At 31.2% G+C, this 16,683-nt stretch overlaps 1 protein-coding gene across 1 annotated transcript; it reads right to left on the bottom strand.

The window, feature by feature from the left end:
* Window positions 1-465: 465 nt before the first annotated feature.
* LOC134687388 (deoxyribose-phosphate aldolase-like) lies at window positions 466-8,971 on the bottom strand. The gene is made up of 8 exons (XM_063547646.1): window positions 8,864-8,971; window positions 7,373-7,470; window positions 5,713-5,860; window positions 4,552-4,650; window positions 4,033-4,167; window positions 2,222-2,350; window positions 1,465-1,577; window positions 466-862 (listed from the first exon to the last, which is right to left on the bottom strand). The coding sequence occupies exons 1-8, from the start codon at window positions 8,892-8,894 to the stop codon at window positions 656-658; spliced, it is 960 nt and encodes a 319-aa protein (XP_063403716.1). The 5' UTR covers window positions 8,895-8,971; the 3' UTR covers window positions 466-655.
* Window positions 8,972-16,683: the final 7,712 nt, after the last annotated feature.

Here is a 16,683-nt window from a genome sequence, read left to right as displayed (position 1 = left end):
TGTTTGTTATGAATTAAAAATATGGCTGCTCATTAATTGTCTTGTTTTGGAGCCTAGTTTACCAATTGTCAGCTTATAGTAAACAATCAACAAAGAAGCATGGATATTATGCATGTGTATAACATGTACAATCAGATTATAGTTTATGACAGATCCATGCATTTTGCAATCACCAGATTTTTATGAGAAGGGTCACCATGGTCACCCTTAGGTCACTTTGAATACGAAAAATATGTCCTTGAAGCAAGCAATTAAAAAAAGTAAGCTTCTTCTAAATGTGGACAAATAAAAAAAAATCTTCAGAAAAAGTATATGTATAAAGTTAAATAATGACAACTATCCACTTTGTTATAAAAAAACATATGCAAATTCATTTTTAATTTGAGGTTTCATATGACTTTAAGCATTTAAGATACAAAACATTAAGCAAAAACATGTTTTCTCAAATAACCCTCTTCTTGTCTATTTTTAAAACGATGCATTTTGAACCTCAATTCAGAAGTCATCACTCTTATAAGGTAAATTTTCTTTTGTCACAAAGAAAATCATTATATACAGGTTTGATTGTACATGGTCATATCAATTTACTTCAGATTCTAGGGATTATTTAGGAGAACAAAGTTAGGCGATTATTTATGAAGAGGTAGTTACAGTATTATGACATGGGTATCTCATGTGTAGCGGCATAACGACCATAGACTTGGTGAAACAGTTGTCTTTCTATGTCAATAAGTAGAGAGCTAGCACCAAGTCTAAACAGATGGCCATTCAACCATTCATCACCTAGCTCTTCCTTCATCAAGATCAACCATGTGCAGGAATCTTTAGCGCTCCTTATTCCACCAGCCGGTTTAAATCCAACCTGTAAATATATTCAACAATTTGACTATATTTAAGCATTTCTCAACACAATTGTATGAGGTGCAAGAAGTCTGTATTTGCTTACTTCATGTACTTGGCTTTTTTGGATTATTCTGATTTAATTACAGAAAAAGGCTCACAGGAATGTTTATGAGGTATTATAATTCTTAAATTGAATAGATAAAACCATTCAGATACAGACTCATCATCATACGTACAGCCTGAGAGGCTTTGAAGATCTGTCCCATTTTTTGTGCCTGTCCAAAGTCAGGAGCCTCTGGCCTTTGTTAGTCTTATATATTTTTTTAATTTTAGCTCATTTATATGTTTTTGAGTTTAGTGTGATGTCCATTTTCATTGAACTAGTACACAATTTTATATAGGGGCCAGGTGAGGACCACCTCTGGGTGCATGAAAAAGCCCATTGGTGGCTTGGACTGTTGTCTGCTCTTTGGTCGAGGTTGTTGTCTCTTTTAAATATTTACCATTTCCATTCTCAATTTTATTGATATTTATTATTGCTGCCCTCTAGAAATATAAATTGCTTGGGTGAACAGCCTTCATATCTCCCTCAGACAAGGGAAATAAGTGAATAAATTTTACCTTATATCCAGTCTTCTGATAAAATTCTCTGATAGCCCTGACCATTACTAATGCCACTGGGAAGATAGCATTCACTCCTTCTTTACCAGTAGATGTCTTGATAAAATCAGCACCTAATCATATAAAATAATAATTAAATAAATATACCCTTCATATTTTCATTTATACAAACAAACAATATATATTGCAATGTATACAACAATTTTTTTCAAGATCAAATTTATATAGCATTTAGGAGAAAGGCCTAATAAGATTACAAAAACATTCACGGTCATCAGTACTATCATCATCAAATTGATAAAAAAGTATGCCCATGATTTACCTGTAAAGGTATCTAATAAATTGCAAGACAGATACTTTAATCTTTATATCTATATCTTTTTATATATAAAAAAGAAGATGTGGTATGATTGCCAATGAGACAACTATCCACAAAAGACCAAAATGACACAAACATTAACAACTATAGGTCACCGTACGGCCTTCAACAATGAGCAAAGCCCATAATAACTTTTTCCTCTAAAGTCCTGTAAAATGAGTGACTGGTAAACAATAATGTTAATCAAATTTTTGAACCAATGCATGTATATATCATATACTGAATCTTCTGGCACAATTTGATCCTATTTTGCATCCATTTCGTATAATTGTCAAAACAATATTTTACTTTGTTTTGATGTGAAAATAAGAGAATCTTTACATGAAATCTTCTCAATTGTTATCCCACAAATAATAATGGTGTCTCATGAATGCTAACCTGCCATCATGCATACGAGACTGGCTTTGTAAACATTGACCATGTTACCCAGTTCCCCTGTTGCTAAGATTGTCTTTAAGTGAGCCTCTCCACAGGCTTCTCTCATTGCTTTTACTTCTTCATACACTCCTACAAATAATTTAATAAACGTTTAATAAAACAAGAATTGTAATGTTGGTTCAAGAAAACAATTTCTGGTACTTGCTGACAATGAGAAATATAGATGTCATCTGATGAAAATTATCAATAAATGATATGGACTATCATTATTTTATTATCTAAAACAATAATTTCATACTTAATAGTTTACATACTTAAATTAGTCTTGTTTTTTTATGACATAATCATTTTGTACAATGCACATAATTTAGTCAATTTGTGTTTCATTACAAAATTTAATTTGATTTATTGGTATCAACTAGCCACTTGTAGGACCCTTTTCTCTGTAGGGATCATTTGGGAAGTCAGCTTATCAACTAGATTAGTTTCTTTATCTAACATTTCAAAATAAGGATTCCACTTATGATATACAGTAGACTCCGGCCAATCGGATACCCAAAATGTCAGCTAAAAATATCCTATTGTCCGATATATTCAATTAGCCGATGAACGTATATTCCTCCAAGTTTTTTTTCAAACTTGACAGACACAACCCTAAGATACCAATAGCTATTATAGCTGCTTTATTAATGGAAATTTGTAACTAATCTCAATGTTTTTTTCAGGTACAAGTTTGGATAATTCGTTTGATTGAGTAATAGATCGATCAGTTGATTATAATGTATTTTGTTTATCTGTCAATCTGTTGATTTTTAATTATGTGTTGATTATCTGAATAAAATATGTACCTCTTAAATAATGAGACTTGTTGTTTTTGCGTGATTTGTTACATTTGTGTGTTAAAACAGGTAAAAGCTAAAAATAACTATGAATTCTCGGAAGTAGGCCACAGGTAAATCTATTAATAGCTTAAGAAGTTGATCGAACTCGGATATAATTTTCTAGTTTTTTATTTATGAAACACATTTCCAATTTCAAGTAATACAACTACTTTTATGATTATAAAATTGGACACCAAGATGAGTAAAATTAATTTACTTTTCTATCTTATTTGTCGTGGTTCAAAATAAAAGGCTGAATATTATGCAAATTAGGAAAATGGCGTACGTGTGTACAAGTTACATAAATCTATTTCACCTGGGATATGCTATTGACAAACGATTCCTTATTTTTACACAGGACTTTTATATATATTTTAATAAATTGTTGAGAAAGAGGTACTTTTCATTCATAGTTAATAAATATTGATGAACATCACGCACAGTTTATTATTTCTGTCGTGTCGTTTTTTGTGAAGTAAATGCTAACGATCACATTTGGATAAACACATAACAAACACATCTTAGGCAAAATATAATATCAGATTCATAGAATAAACAAGACAACAAGAATAAACATGTTTTAATTGACTGTAAAAGATCGTTTTATTAATAAAATGAAACATTTCTGTACTGAAGTTTTCTTAAACTTCGTAATGGCGCAACTTCCGGCTCCATTTCCTGTCAAAAAAAATATGAAATTATTTCAAAATATTCGATTGTACATGGTTTTCACACATTTTTCATGAATATTCCTATCCAATATAACGGATATTCGATTATCCGATGTATTTTGACTGAAATGTATAGGAAATGGTTCGGTGTTTTGACATAATATTACAATAGCCGATATATTCGTTTAACCGATATCCGATTAGGTGGAGTCTACTGTAATGCTAAAAAATGCTGAGATTAGATGTTTCTTTCCCTTACCTCTCCAATTTCCAGTCAAAGCATATTCCCTGTTTATAACAATATCTATTTCTCTAGCACCATCAGCAACTGCCATTCGGATCTCCTCTAGTCTGGTCTTTAATGGCGTCTGTCCTGTAGGGAATCCCGTTGCCACTGTAAAAGCAAACAAAGTTTTTATTAAAAATATACTATTTCAAACAGGTGTTATAAAATCAAATTGTATGATATTTTCACAAACTTTAAAGTTCTACAATAAACCAGTGCATACTGGTGTAACTGTCACTCCTATATGATATATATATAACAGTAATAATTTATTTTTATATAGAACTTTTGATTGATCCCAGAAAAGGGGAGCTAATTATCCCTGGTCATTTATATGTACTTATTGTCTGAACAGATATTTGTTGGCCGTTTACGATCAAAGCTAAAATATGAGGGCCTTAAAAGCCCTAGCAAGCATATTCCATTGAGTTTACAAAACTCAAGAAAATAAAATAACATTCCATTCCCAAGATTTATTTTTATAAAGCTTACCAGAAGCAACAGGTATATGAGAAGCATTGGCTGCCTTTAAAGCTTTAACAGCATCAGCTACTCTGCTAGGGTAAACACAAACTGCTCCTACAGTAATACCTATAAAAAATATACAATGTCAATACTAGATTCTGGAGTTACCACAGGGTAAATTTGCTACTCTGCTAGGGTAAACACAAACTGCTCCTACAGTAATACCTATAAAAATATACAATGTGAATACTAGATCTTGGAGTAACTACAGGGTAAAAATCTGCTACTCTGCTAGGGTAAACACAAACTGCTCCTTCAGTAATACCTATAAAAATATACAATGTGAATACTAGATTCTGGAGTAACTACAGGGTAAAAATCTGCTACTCTGCTAGGGTAAACACAAACTGCTCCTACAGTAATACCTATAAAAATATACAATGTGAATACTAGATTCTGGAGTAACTACAGGGTAAAAATCTGCTACTCTGCTAGGGTAAACACAAACTGCTCCTACAGTAATACCTATAAAAATATACAAAGTCAATACTAGATACTGGAGTAACTACAGGGTAAATATTTGCAAAATAGAAATACAAAAAAGAGAATTTTACGAGATCAAATAACAGCTAAATTTTGTAATCATGAAGAAAACACATTAACAAAAATTTGTTATGAATAGAAGTCACTGATTTGCCTGACTGACGGTTTAATATTCTTATTGTTCCTCTACAGCATGTTTCCCCATAATGTATTAAGTCCATTTGAAAAAAAAAGAACACAAACATTTTTACTGTAAATAATTTGAATGTCGAATTTTGCAATAGAAAATAAGGTCGACATCTTAAGTTGTCTCATTGGCGATCTCACTACATCTCTTTAATATAATTTCATACGCAGCAAAAGTAAAACATACAACAAAATAAACTGCAAAGTAAGGATAATTAGACTATTCAATTCTAATTAAAATTTGATGCTTGGATCTGTCAGCAAATGACAGTTTTCATTGAACATGTTGAAGGAGATTACAAACTTTTGGGATGTAGGATATTGGGGGTAAAAAGGGGGGATATGGAATACGAGACCAAAAAGGGGGATCTGATGAAAAAAGGGGAAAATTACAAATCAAAGTGTGACTTGGAAAGTGAGCACCCCTTTGTCTGTTTGTCACCCCTTTTATAAACAAACCTGCATCTTCCATCTGTAGTCCTTTGATCAAGTCATCTCGCACAGGATTTGCAGCTTTGAAACAAAGTCTGGACACGTTACTCGCTGTGTCATCACCTGACAAAGTTGTTAAATCTATACATGTCACTGCTCTTAGTAACCAGGCTGACTAAAACAAAAATATAAAAAAGCAAATGCAAAATAGGCAAAATTTTGAAATTCATATCCTTAGCTAGCTTTTCCACAATTTAAACAGATATGACAATCAATGTTGATCTGTGTGAAACACAAAATATTTTGAATCAAAATCAAATTTGAAATGCACAATGATATAATGTACAACATGATGTAAGAAAGATTCTGTAAACTGTTTCATCAAAATCTAATCACTGTTAAAGGAGTGGCTGAGACTACCTCCTTTTATCTCTTGTTTGCAGACAATGTTGTCAGTGTTTTGTCTCTTCAATTTTTTTATTGATAACTTTTTTTATGTGGAAAAAGTACTCATGGTACGTGTGAAGAGAGAAAATTAAAAGATTTCTATTTAAGGTGGGAGATTTGACATCTTTGTCATATTAGTAGTCTTCAAATAAAGATTTAAAACAAGAGTGCACACGCTGAAATGTCTTGCCTTCTTTTTTAATCATTGATATTTTGTTGATAGTTCTAAGTATAAAGCTTTATTACAACTGTCACATAAACTTAACATTAACCAAGATAACTAAGAGATAACTAAACAAAGACCAATGAACCATGAAAATGAGGTCAAGGTCAGATAAACCATGCCAGGCAGACATGTATAGCTAACAATGCTTCCATACAACAAATATAGTTGACCTATTACTTACAGTTTAAGAAAAATAGACCAAAACACAAAAACTTAACACTGAGCAATGATCCGTGAATATGAGGTCAAGGTCAAATAAAACCTGCGTGACTGACTGATAGATCATAAAATATTTCCATACACCAAATATAATTGACCTATGGCATAAACTCAAAAACTTAACTTTGACCACTGAACCATGAAAATAAGGTCAAGGTCAGATGACATTTGTCCACTAGACATGTACACCTTACATCATTCCATACAACAAATATATTAGACCTATTGCATAAAGTATGAGTAAAACAAACAAAAACACAAAAACTTATCTATAACCACTGAACCATGAAAATGAGGTCAAGGTGAGATGACACCTGCCAGTTTGACATGTACACCTTACAGTCCTTCCATACACCAAATATCCTAGCCCTATTGCTTATAGTATGTGTGATATGGACTTGACAACCATAACTTAACCTTGTTCACTGATCCATGAAATAAGGTTGAGGTCAAGTGAAAACTGTCTGACGGGCATGAGGACCTTGCAAGGTACACACATACCAAATCTTATCTATATATACAAAGTATGAAGCATCCAGGTCATCCACCTTCTGAAATATAAAACTTCTCAGAAGTTAGCTAATGCCGCCTTAGCCGCCGCCGGATCACTACATGTATATCTATGTCGAGCTTTCTGCAACAAAAGTTGCAGGCTCGACAAAAACCACAAATATTTTTTTTGGGGGTTAATCTTTGCAGTCACTCTTTTTTTAGGCATGTAATGTATATTTGGAGCCCTTACCACCTGAAGAGATGACAGATGATTATGATTTTTTATCTTGATATTGTTTATACCTGCCACTGTTTTTTCACACATCTTCTTGTGCCAAGTGTTTCTGCTCTTCTCTTTACAGCTGGCAAATTAACATAAACATGCTCCAACCAACTAGCATCTATAAGTATATAAATTTCAACAGAAGTTTATTATCAAGCATTCTCTGATATACATATTTTTTTGGTTACAAAATTGACTCTTTTTTTTAAATTCTTTCACAAAGAAGATATGTATCTGTACATGCTGTAGTACATGTATCCTTCATATAATTTTTCACAATAGATGATGGAGAGACCAGTTGTAGTCAATTAATATATGTTGAAGCCTTTAACCCTCTTGTTGACGGAGGGACACATGTGTCCACACCGACTGTGCCACATGGACAAATATGTCCATGTTTAAATTTTTGAAAGCTTCTCATCATTGCTCAGTACCTCTTTTATTTTGTTTTGTCTTTCGAAAAAAAGATCGAGGATAAAAAAAAAGTGTAATGTTGTCTAGCAAAGGCATCCAAATGTAAGTCATTGCTGTATGACTTCATATTACATATATTGAATGACGTCATTTTGGGGGATTTCACGTCACAAATGGTGAACGGTCATATTTTCTGGCCCACCAAATGCTAGTTCAAGATTAGCCTGATGTCCTGGCCAAACAGCCGTTGGACGTCAGAGTAATCTCGGACTAACCAAATGCAACCTTGAAATTGAAACACAACTGGCAGCAAGCAGCAGAGTTATAAAGGATTTTGAACATTGGGACAGAGACAGTATACATGTTATCGCTTATCACAGCTGACCCGGCAGCTTGAACTTTTGATGCATACAACAATCACTTTTCCATTGTGGCGTCAGATATTTTGCATTATGACGTCAAAATTTTATGGGAACCTGTGTGATATCCAGTAATGGCGGACAAATAGCAATAAGATGTATAGGCAAGGTCATGAAGGTGGTTAGTCCAAATAATTATGACGTGTGGCAAGGCTATTTTATTTTTTATTTAGGACGCCTTCCTTAATGTTACCCTCTCGTCTAGACCAATCAGAAATCGATAATTCAAAAAAGAACAATGAATTGAAGGCGTCCCAGAAAAAGAAAAAAAATAGCCTTGCCAAACGTCATAATTATTTGGACTAGAAGGTGGTCAACTGTTTGATAGTTTTTATTAAGATATAATAACTCCTATTGTCCATTTTCATTATTTCATATTGGAAAATACATGCCTAACTGGTTAATACAGGACTATTTGGGTGACAGAATCTATTAGGAGGAACTTATAGTTCCGTACATAAACAAATGAACACGCTGTGTAAATGTAACAGCTCGGACAAGTATGACCTACGAACATGCAATTAGGTCAACTGTTTTCTGGGACAAAACAGTGTAAATAGTGAATGACATTTCGTTTAGCATCGCAGAAAATATAGGTTACGGTATTAAGGTCATATCATTAAGGCAAATGACCATTAATAAATATCATGTTAATGTTTTACACGTAAACAATCGTACCAAACTCAATCCCTGGATTTCTGTCCGACATATTTTCTTTCTTCAGTGTGTTTGAGACGCTTTAGACAATATCCCCTTTACTTTAAAACACTTAGAGGATAGAATATTTTTTTCGGCTTTGCAGTGTTCATTTTTCATCAATTTTGGACAACCTTTAAAAGACAAGTTTATTTTGAAGTTTAAGATGAAAAAAAAAAAATATCTGTCGAAACACATTTCTCTGCCGAAAATATGTCTCGAATATGATTTGTTTTCCTACTTACAGTAAAGTGTTGACTCAAATGTCATAAAATATAACATATAATATATATCATATATGAATCATGGTACTAGCCAAGGCTAGTCTTATCATACATCTATATATACACACTACATTGATCATGGCATATTATTTAATTTCCTTGCGCAAGTAGCAGGAAATGAACGCTTTCTACTGATTCCCCGAAATATTGCGACGTTTTGTACGAATTACATCCCTTTATATTTATTAACTGATTAAAAAAAAATAATTAAAGAAATATATAATATATTACATGTATGTGAGACAATATCTGAAAAAGTCGATTTTCCATGTCCCCAACTTCACCAGCAATTATTTTTTTATTCAACCATCTTTTTTGAAAATTTCAAGTTTCAGTATAAACTAAATTATATAATGCACCAACCTCTGACAATTAAACACTCATTCTTATATTTCTTCCAATAAAATATTGTAATTTAAGTGTTCAACCCCCCCCCCCCCCCCCCTAAAATCATGTTGTCCCCTGTGTTTTTTGGAAAACTAAATCATTCAAATAATATCCAAATTTATTAAACAGGCGTCCGATTCTCACATATATGATAAATTATATGATAAACTTGTCCTTAATTTTTCTTTTTATATTATAACTATAGCATGTAATAAAATTTTGCAAATTTTAAGACAAAAAAAATTTGTCCCAAGAGGTGATTTCCCTCCTGTTACCACTGAGTTTTTTTACCTGTGGAAAAGTTTACAAGACCAATAGTTATTTTCCCGTTATGTATTGTGAAGAGCATCATTTCCTGAATGCATTAATTTAGTACAAAAAAATAGTTGAAAAGGCGGCCAGGTTTGAACATTCAAGCCCATCCAAGGTAAGAATTTATAGAAAAATACTTATTGGTGTTCCATCCTGTTAAAGCCTTTTCTTCCTCTTTCTGAGAATATTTTTAAGTGTGCACCACAATATTGAGTGTGTTTTTATATCATCTTTTTAAAAGTTATAGGACACAGGAAATACACTTACATTTAATGTGATAAAAAGGACAAATACTATCGTATAATTCCTTTCTGTTACGTTCTGTCATGTTACCTGATCAAAAGTAACAGCATAACCATCATTAGTAACAGGAAGGATATTCAAGACATTTTCACTGAAGAATCGAAGAGTTAATCTACTATATGCCAACCACTTCATTTAATATAAGTTATCACCACCATATCAAATAAATTTCAAAATAATATACAGTATATTGAATTACAAAATAGGTTTTTTGCTTTTGATAACAGCAGAGAACATTGTGCAATTTAAGTATAGTAGATAGTAACAGAAAGGAATTTATTTTATAATTTTTCATTACCTAGGCAGATTTTTCATCTTGCAAATACAGTTTCAAAGACTTAATGACATTGTTTGCTGTTATCTTCCAAGTGTGACCAATCTAAAATGATGTATTTTTCTTAAACTTTAAAATAAAGCAGAAAAATCCTTTCTGTTACCAACTCTGTCCTGTTACTCAAGATTCTTTCATGTTACCGACATACCGAACCATATTTAAGTATATTTCTAAACCTTTTGTATTGCAAATGTTAAAATCAATAATTGGCATTTGATAAACTATTGCAGGATATACTAGTAAACTACAAATAATGTCTTAAACTTATTCCTTATTCCCATTAGAAACTTTTTAAAATTGATTCCCTTTGGTAACAGGAAAGAACTGGATTTTTTTGTACCATTTTTAAAATTGCCATTGTTTCCTTATTAAACAATTGTTTGAATTACAGACAACAGTTCCTAGATCCCAAATGCGTGTTCTTCAATTTGTGCTATTGAAATACCGGGTTTAAAGATTTTTTTTGTTTTTTTTTCTTATTGCCAAAAAATCGATTCAGATATTGTCTCATGTACATTCCCAAAATTTACAAAAAGTACTGCATTAGCGACTGGCGAACTGAATTAGCAAGATCATTGAACAAAGTAATGACACTTAAATTTTGGTGATTATTGTTATTCTCAGATCTGCAGTGACATCACAACATGTAACTGACCAATCAATGATAATCATTTGTGACCTGGTAAAGGTTTTATTCAAAGTGGAAATTTGAAATTACACATGAAAATTCATAGTAGTAAAAAATGTTACATATATGTATGTGATGTGTGTGATGAAAGTGTTAGGCAGTTATTAAACGATTTTTATGGTATGCCTAATGTTCATTGAAGTATATTTGAATAGTTATGTCAATTAAAATTACAGCAAAAGGGAGATAATTCATATTTTCTTTCATGAAGAAATTGTTTAGCATGGGAGACAACTCTTTTCAAAAACTAATATTGCTTAGATGTAGGTTTTGTGTGGCATATTTCAGCGCAATAGGAACCAAAATATTACAAAAATAATAAGATATCTGCAGATATTCACACCATATCCACATTAGTCTATCTGATGGGGGACAACAATATAAAGCATTTATATAAAATCATAATAGATATCTTTAAAGAAATTAAAAAGTTGACAACTAAAATGACACAGACAGAGTAGTTCTTATCTACTTTTCAAATGTGTCTTTTATAAAGATTGAATTATCTTAAAAGACAACAGCTGATGAGGTTCCTAACATTGGACAGACAAATGAAGATGTGGCCAAAAGAACTGATTTATAAAGATCTATGTTTTTGCTGTGTTAATTAACGTTCTTACCGGTATATGGATTTTATTTCAATTTGATTATTTGCATTAGTTATACGTGGCAGACAGAACAAGAAACATCATCTTCAAACCTAGTAATGACACGCATCACTTTACAGTTTATTCATTAAAAATTTTGTTGAAACTTGATACTAGTATCATGGTTTTACTTAAGTTTGCATACTGTGGATTCATTAATATTCATTGAAGACCAATTTTGTGGAAATTTAAATTGTCATCAAAAACAAAATTTTCTACAGAAAAGTATGCAGACTTTGCCAAAATCATGAAATCAAATATCCATGAACATTCAAATTTTCATCGATCAATGAAAATTATTACTCACGAAAATAAATGAATCCACAATACATGTATACAATCTTTTGAGAAATATACACTTTTGTTTAATATTCAAATTTGTGGTTCATATTTATCCATGAAATCCATGAAAATTTGTCTTTAAAGAATAATAATGAATCAAAAGTACATGTACATGAGGATTTTATTTATATAAATAAGAATAATAACTGAAGATGTGGTATGAATCCTAAAGAGGCAGCTCTCCATCCAAGTCACAATGTGTAAAAAGTGAAAAATTATAAGTACAGTGTCTCAACACAGAGCCTTGGATCACACCGAACAGCAAGCTATAAAGAGCCCCAAAATCTATATAAGTTCTGTTTATAGTAGAGAGATGATGTAGAGCTAAACATGATGAGGTCATCCAAAGCTGAATTATCTGTTATCTAGTTAACGGTTAAACTCGTATCATGATATATATGAATGCAATCATTTTAATAAATATATTTTGAACATGTATGTATTGTCGATGAATTCAAGATATTCTTATGAAATGCAAAAATTCATCAAAAAATCTGTGATTTGGTCTGGTATTCATTGATATATGTATGGTCTTAATTAATAAGCTTGATATAACTGTGAATATATAAGTTTTTGCACTTATCTGTAGAATATGAAGAAAATAGGAATTACACGTTCATGTCCTGAAATAGAGTATCTTTAATTTTTCTTTTTTTTAAATTAGATTTTTGCCATTGTTTAAAGATAGCTGTGGAACTGCATAGGTCCTTATGATGTCAGCAAATAGTCAAAAAGTATCATAAGGACCTATATGAGACAAGAAGACAAGACAAGAAAAAGTTTAGATTTTAGTTTTATTAATTCAAATTTCAGTATTTGTTTTTTTAGGTACATGAATGAGTACAATACTGGTATAAGTGCATGAGACAAACCCAAAGAGATTCAACCTTGAAAAAATACTTTGATCCAGATCTATGAAAAAATTAAAAGCATAAATAAAACAAGCATTGTATTTGTAAATGAAACACATATTTCAAATGTATAAAAATTGAAAAAAATAAAAGACTGACAAAATACTTATTACAAAATGAAATATTAAATAATACATTATTAAACATGTTTTAAAACATGTAAACAGTTTGTTAAATATATAACTTGTCTCACCGGGATAACAAATAACAAGAGTGCACACACTGAAATGGTTATAATATTGTGAAAAACACGCCAAAAAATAGTAAAATAAAAGTATTGCCTGCATGCAATATGATTTGACTCATTTTGTTTACTTTTCATCAATATCATGATTTTATTATTAGTCAGTAATGTATAAAAAATCTGAATGCGTGTGACAATTTCCTATGCCAATATTGTGTTCACATATTTTGTTGATTATAGTTGAATAAAAAATGAAAATAATGGCTGTGTTTACTTCACTTTTAGGGGAGACAATTCAAACAATAATACAGGCTTAACATTACCAATTTTTTTTTTACCTGTACAAGTTAAAAAATTGTTTTCTTGGTAAGGGAAACAACTCTTACTCATTTTTTTTACTTGTATAAATAATAAATATTCATGTAAACACATTAATTTAAATTTACTTGTAGAAGTAAAAAAAAATACACTTGTATAAGTAGTACCCCTGACTGAATGTCTCACCTTCTTTACTGATCATTGATATTATGTTGATAGTCCTACATATAAGCTTCACTACAAGTAACCCATCATCCTAACATGAACCAAGAGAATGGGGCAAAGGTTACATTACACATAGGTATCAATATTAAACACCTTACTGTAGGTTGTTGAAGCTTGGGTTAATAAACAGGCAGTTTAGGAAGTCAAATCAAGCTATGACTTAATTTCTGATCTAGATAATCGGATTCAGTAGGAGGTCCACCTCTGTGCCCCCAAATGATCCACCACTGCCTTACAATCAATCTATGTACTTAATATAGTTTACCTATTGCTTATAGTATCAAAGAAACATTATAACCAATGAAAATTTGATGTTGACCAATGAACCATGAAAATGAGGTCCAGGTCAGATGACACCTGCCAGTTGAACATGCACACCTAACAATCATTCTATACACAAAACATAATTAACTTATTGCTTATGGTTAAGGAAATCAACCAAAACACTAAACTAAACACAAAGCAATAAACCCTGAAAATGAGGTCAAGGTCATATTAAACCTGTCAGACTGACATGTTCATCGTAAATTACTTCTATAGGCCAAATATAGTTGACTTATTGCATATAATATTAGAAAAAGGAACCAAAAAAAATAAATTAACTATAAATGCTGAAACATAAAAACGAGGTCAAGGTCAGATGACACCTGCCAATTGGACAAGATCTCCTTACAATTATTCCATACACCACATATAACAGACATATTGCTCATAGTATCTGCTTGTCTATAACAACAAAACTAAACATTGTTCACTGATGCATGTAATGAGGCTGAGTTCAGATGAAAACTGTTTGACAAAAATGAGGACCTAAAGCTTGCAAGATATGCACAAACCAAATAGAGTTATTCTATTACTCATATTAAGAGAGATATAAACATTACAAAAACTTTTTGTTCAAGTAGTCACTGAACCATGAAAATAAGGTCAAGGACATTGGACATATAAGGCATCTTTATACAAAATAGTTCATGTTGCGGCTGACAACACTATCTCTATGTCAAGAAGTTGCAGGCTGGACAAAAAAATTGTTGGATAAAAGAAAAACAAATAAATGCTTTACAAATAAGTATTGCATTGCTATTTCAATAATATATAATATATATATGTATACTAATGAATTCATAACAAAAATATGGCACTTTTGTAATATGGAACACAAAAGAATATGTAGGACTCGGAACCGAGATGATACTTCGAACCGCGATGGTCACGCTGAAATGCGATGGTTAACACCCTGAAGTGCGATGGTGACATTGTGACGTTGTTGGTATCTACGCTGAAGTGCGATGGTGGTTTCACTGTAGAGCGATGGTCTCCCTGTAACATTGAGTCAAAAGCAAAATATACATAAAATGTTAAAATCAAAGCATACTATTATGATTTAAAAACTGTATCTCCTAGTCTCACGTTTGGAAGATCTTGTAAATTCTGTTCAAGTCAAAACAAAGACTTTAAATTTTGAATTTTTTTTTTTAATGTAATTTTAAATTTGCCAATTTTCCGTTTAGCATGCAGGTGTGTTCAAGGGCGAAACATTTTTTTTTATTAAGGTTGAATGTCTATACGATAACACTTAGCAGGGTTTATTTCAGTTTATCAAATGTTATGGCAAAGTTTAGAAATTGATCACAACAATTATTCCAATTTATAACTTTAGGAAGTACATGTGTGGAGAAGTCAGGTTAATTTCGGCTTACAGACAATTAACACTCTGAATAAACACTATATTTATTTATTTTGTAACATGTAAATTGCTTTCAACTGTTATGGACTTGAATTGTTCTTTTCTTATTTTCCCCTTTCATTTCCTCTGTGAGCAGTCATCTACAAAACCCTATCTTCTTGCTTGCAAATCAATATTGTATATGTTGGAAAACGTCACAATATTGGAACGTCGTACAAAACCATCACACTTTAGCAAAAGGACCATCGCACTTCAGCGTGACCATCGCACTTCAGTGTCCCCATCGCACCTCCAAGTCCTACATTTATACAGTAGATATTTGCCATCATTAGACACCATATTTTAAACATACCCATATAAGATGAGCAGTACAATGAATGGAACAGTATAAAGTCATGACAAGAAAATTGTATTGATTTTGGTGTGGTTAGTTGAAACTTCAGTATTTTGCTTTGTATTCAAGTGGCAGAGGAATGAAAACAATACTATTCTAAGGGAGATAATTCCAAAGAATTGAAAAAATCTAAAGAAAACATAGCTTTCCTAATGAAAATATCAAAAGCATGAAAAAGAAACAAGCATTGCATTTGTAAATGAAATACATATGAAATATGTATATAAATACATTGCACATATAAACAGAAAATTAATACTGAAAAAATATCAATTTCAAATTAAAAAAAATATTGTAAATATTTTGTAAATGCATGTAATTAAAATTTAAAATATATTTGTTTTTAAAACAATTTGTAAACTATATAAAAAACATTTTTCTACTAAAATTGTTTCACTACGAACAAATAAAAATTGTAAGCTATAACAAATTTTAAAATGCTTAACACATCACCAATGACATTATATAATATGTATATTATTGTATCAATAAATTCCTAACAAAAATAAAGTTTTGCCTGCATATTCTATAACGTCTAATTGAAAAATCAAATTATCTTCAAGCTACAACCTGTGCAAAATTCCCATATTTTGTTAAGGAAATACAATAATATGCATGAACAAATTAAAAAAAAATATTATAGAGTAAACTCAACAAAATAAACATACAGTGTATCAAAATAGAAAAACTTACTGTGAAAATTGTATGCAGATCTTCATTCATATTTTGAGTCATTTAAATTAATACATTTCTATGACAGAATTTGCTAATTACCGAAAATCTGGA

The sequence above is a fragment of the Mytilus trossulus genome, chromosome 10 (assembly GCF_036588685.1).
Source record: "Mytilus trossulus isolate FHL-02 chromosome 10, PNRI_Mtr1.1.1.hap1, whole genome shotgun sequence".
Classification (NCBI taxonomy): Eukaryota; Metazoa; Mollusca; class Bivalvia; order Mytilida; family Mytilidae; genus Mytilus; species Mytilus trossulus.
This window is presented reverse-complemented; position numbering and strand designations above follow the sequence as displayed.

What these genes read in the sequence shown, in the direction of transcription:
- LOC134687388 (XM_063547646.1), bottom strand. Translation starts at nt 8,894, where the DNA reads ATGTCGGACAGAAATCCAGGGATTGAGTTTG. An exon ending in ACTACAGATGGAAGATGCAG is followed by an intron (nt 4,651 to 5,712) that starts GTTTGTTTATAA and finishes TATTTTTTATAG; the next exon opens with GTATTACTGTAGGAGCAGTT. An exon ending in TCATATACCTGTTGCTTCTG is followed by an intron (nt 4,168 to 4,551) that starts GTAAGCTTTATA and finishes TTGCTTTTACAG; the next exon opens with TGGCAACGGGATTCCCTACA.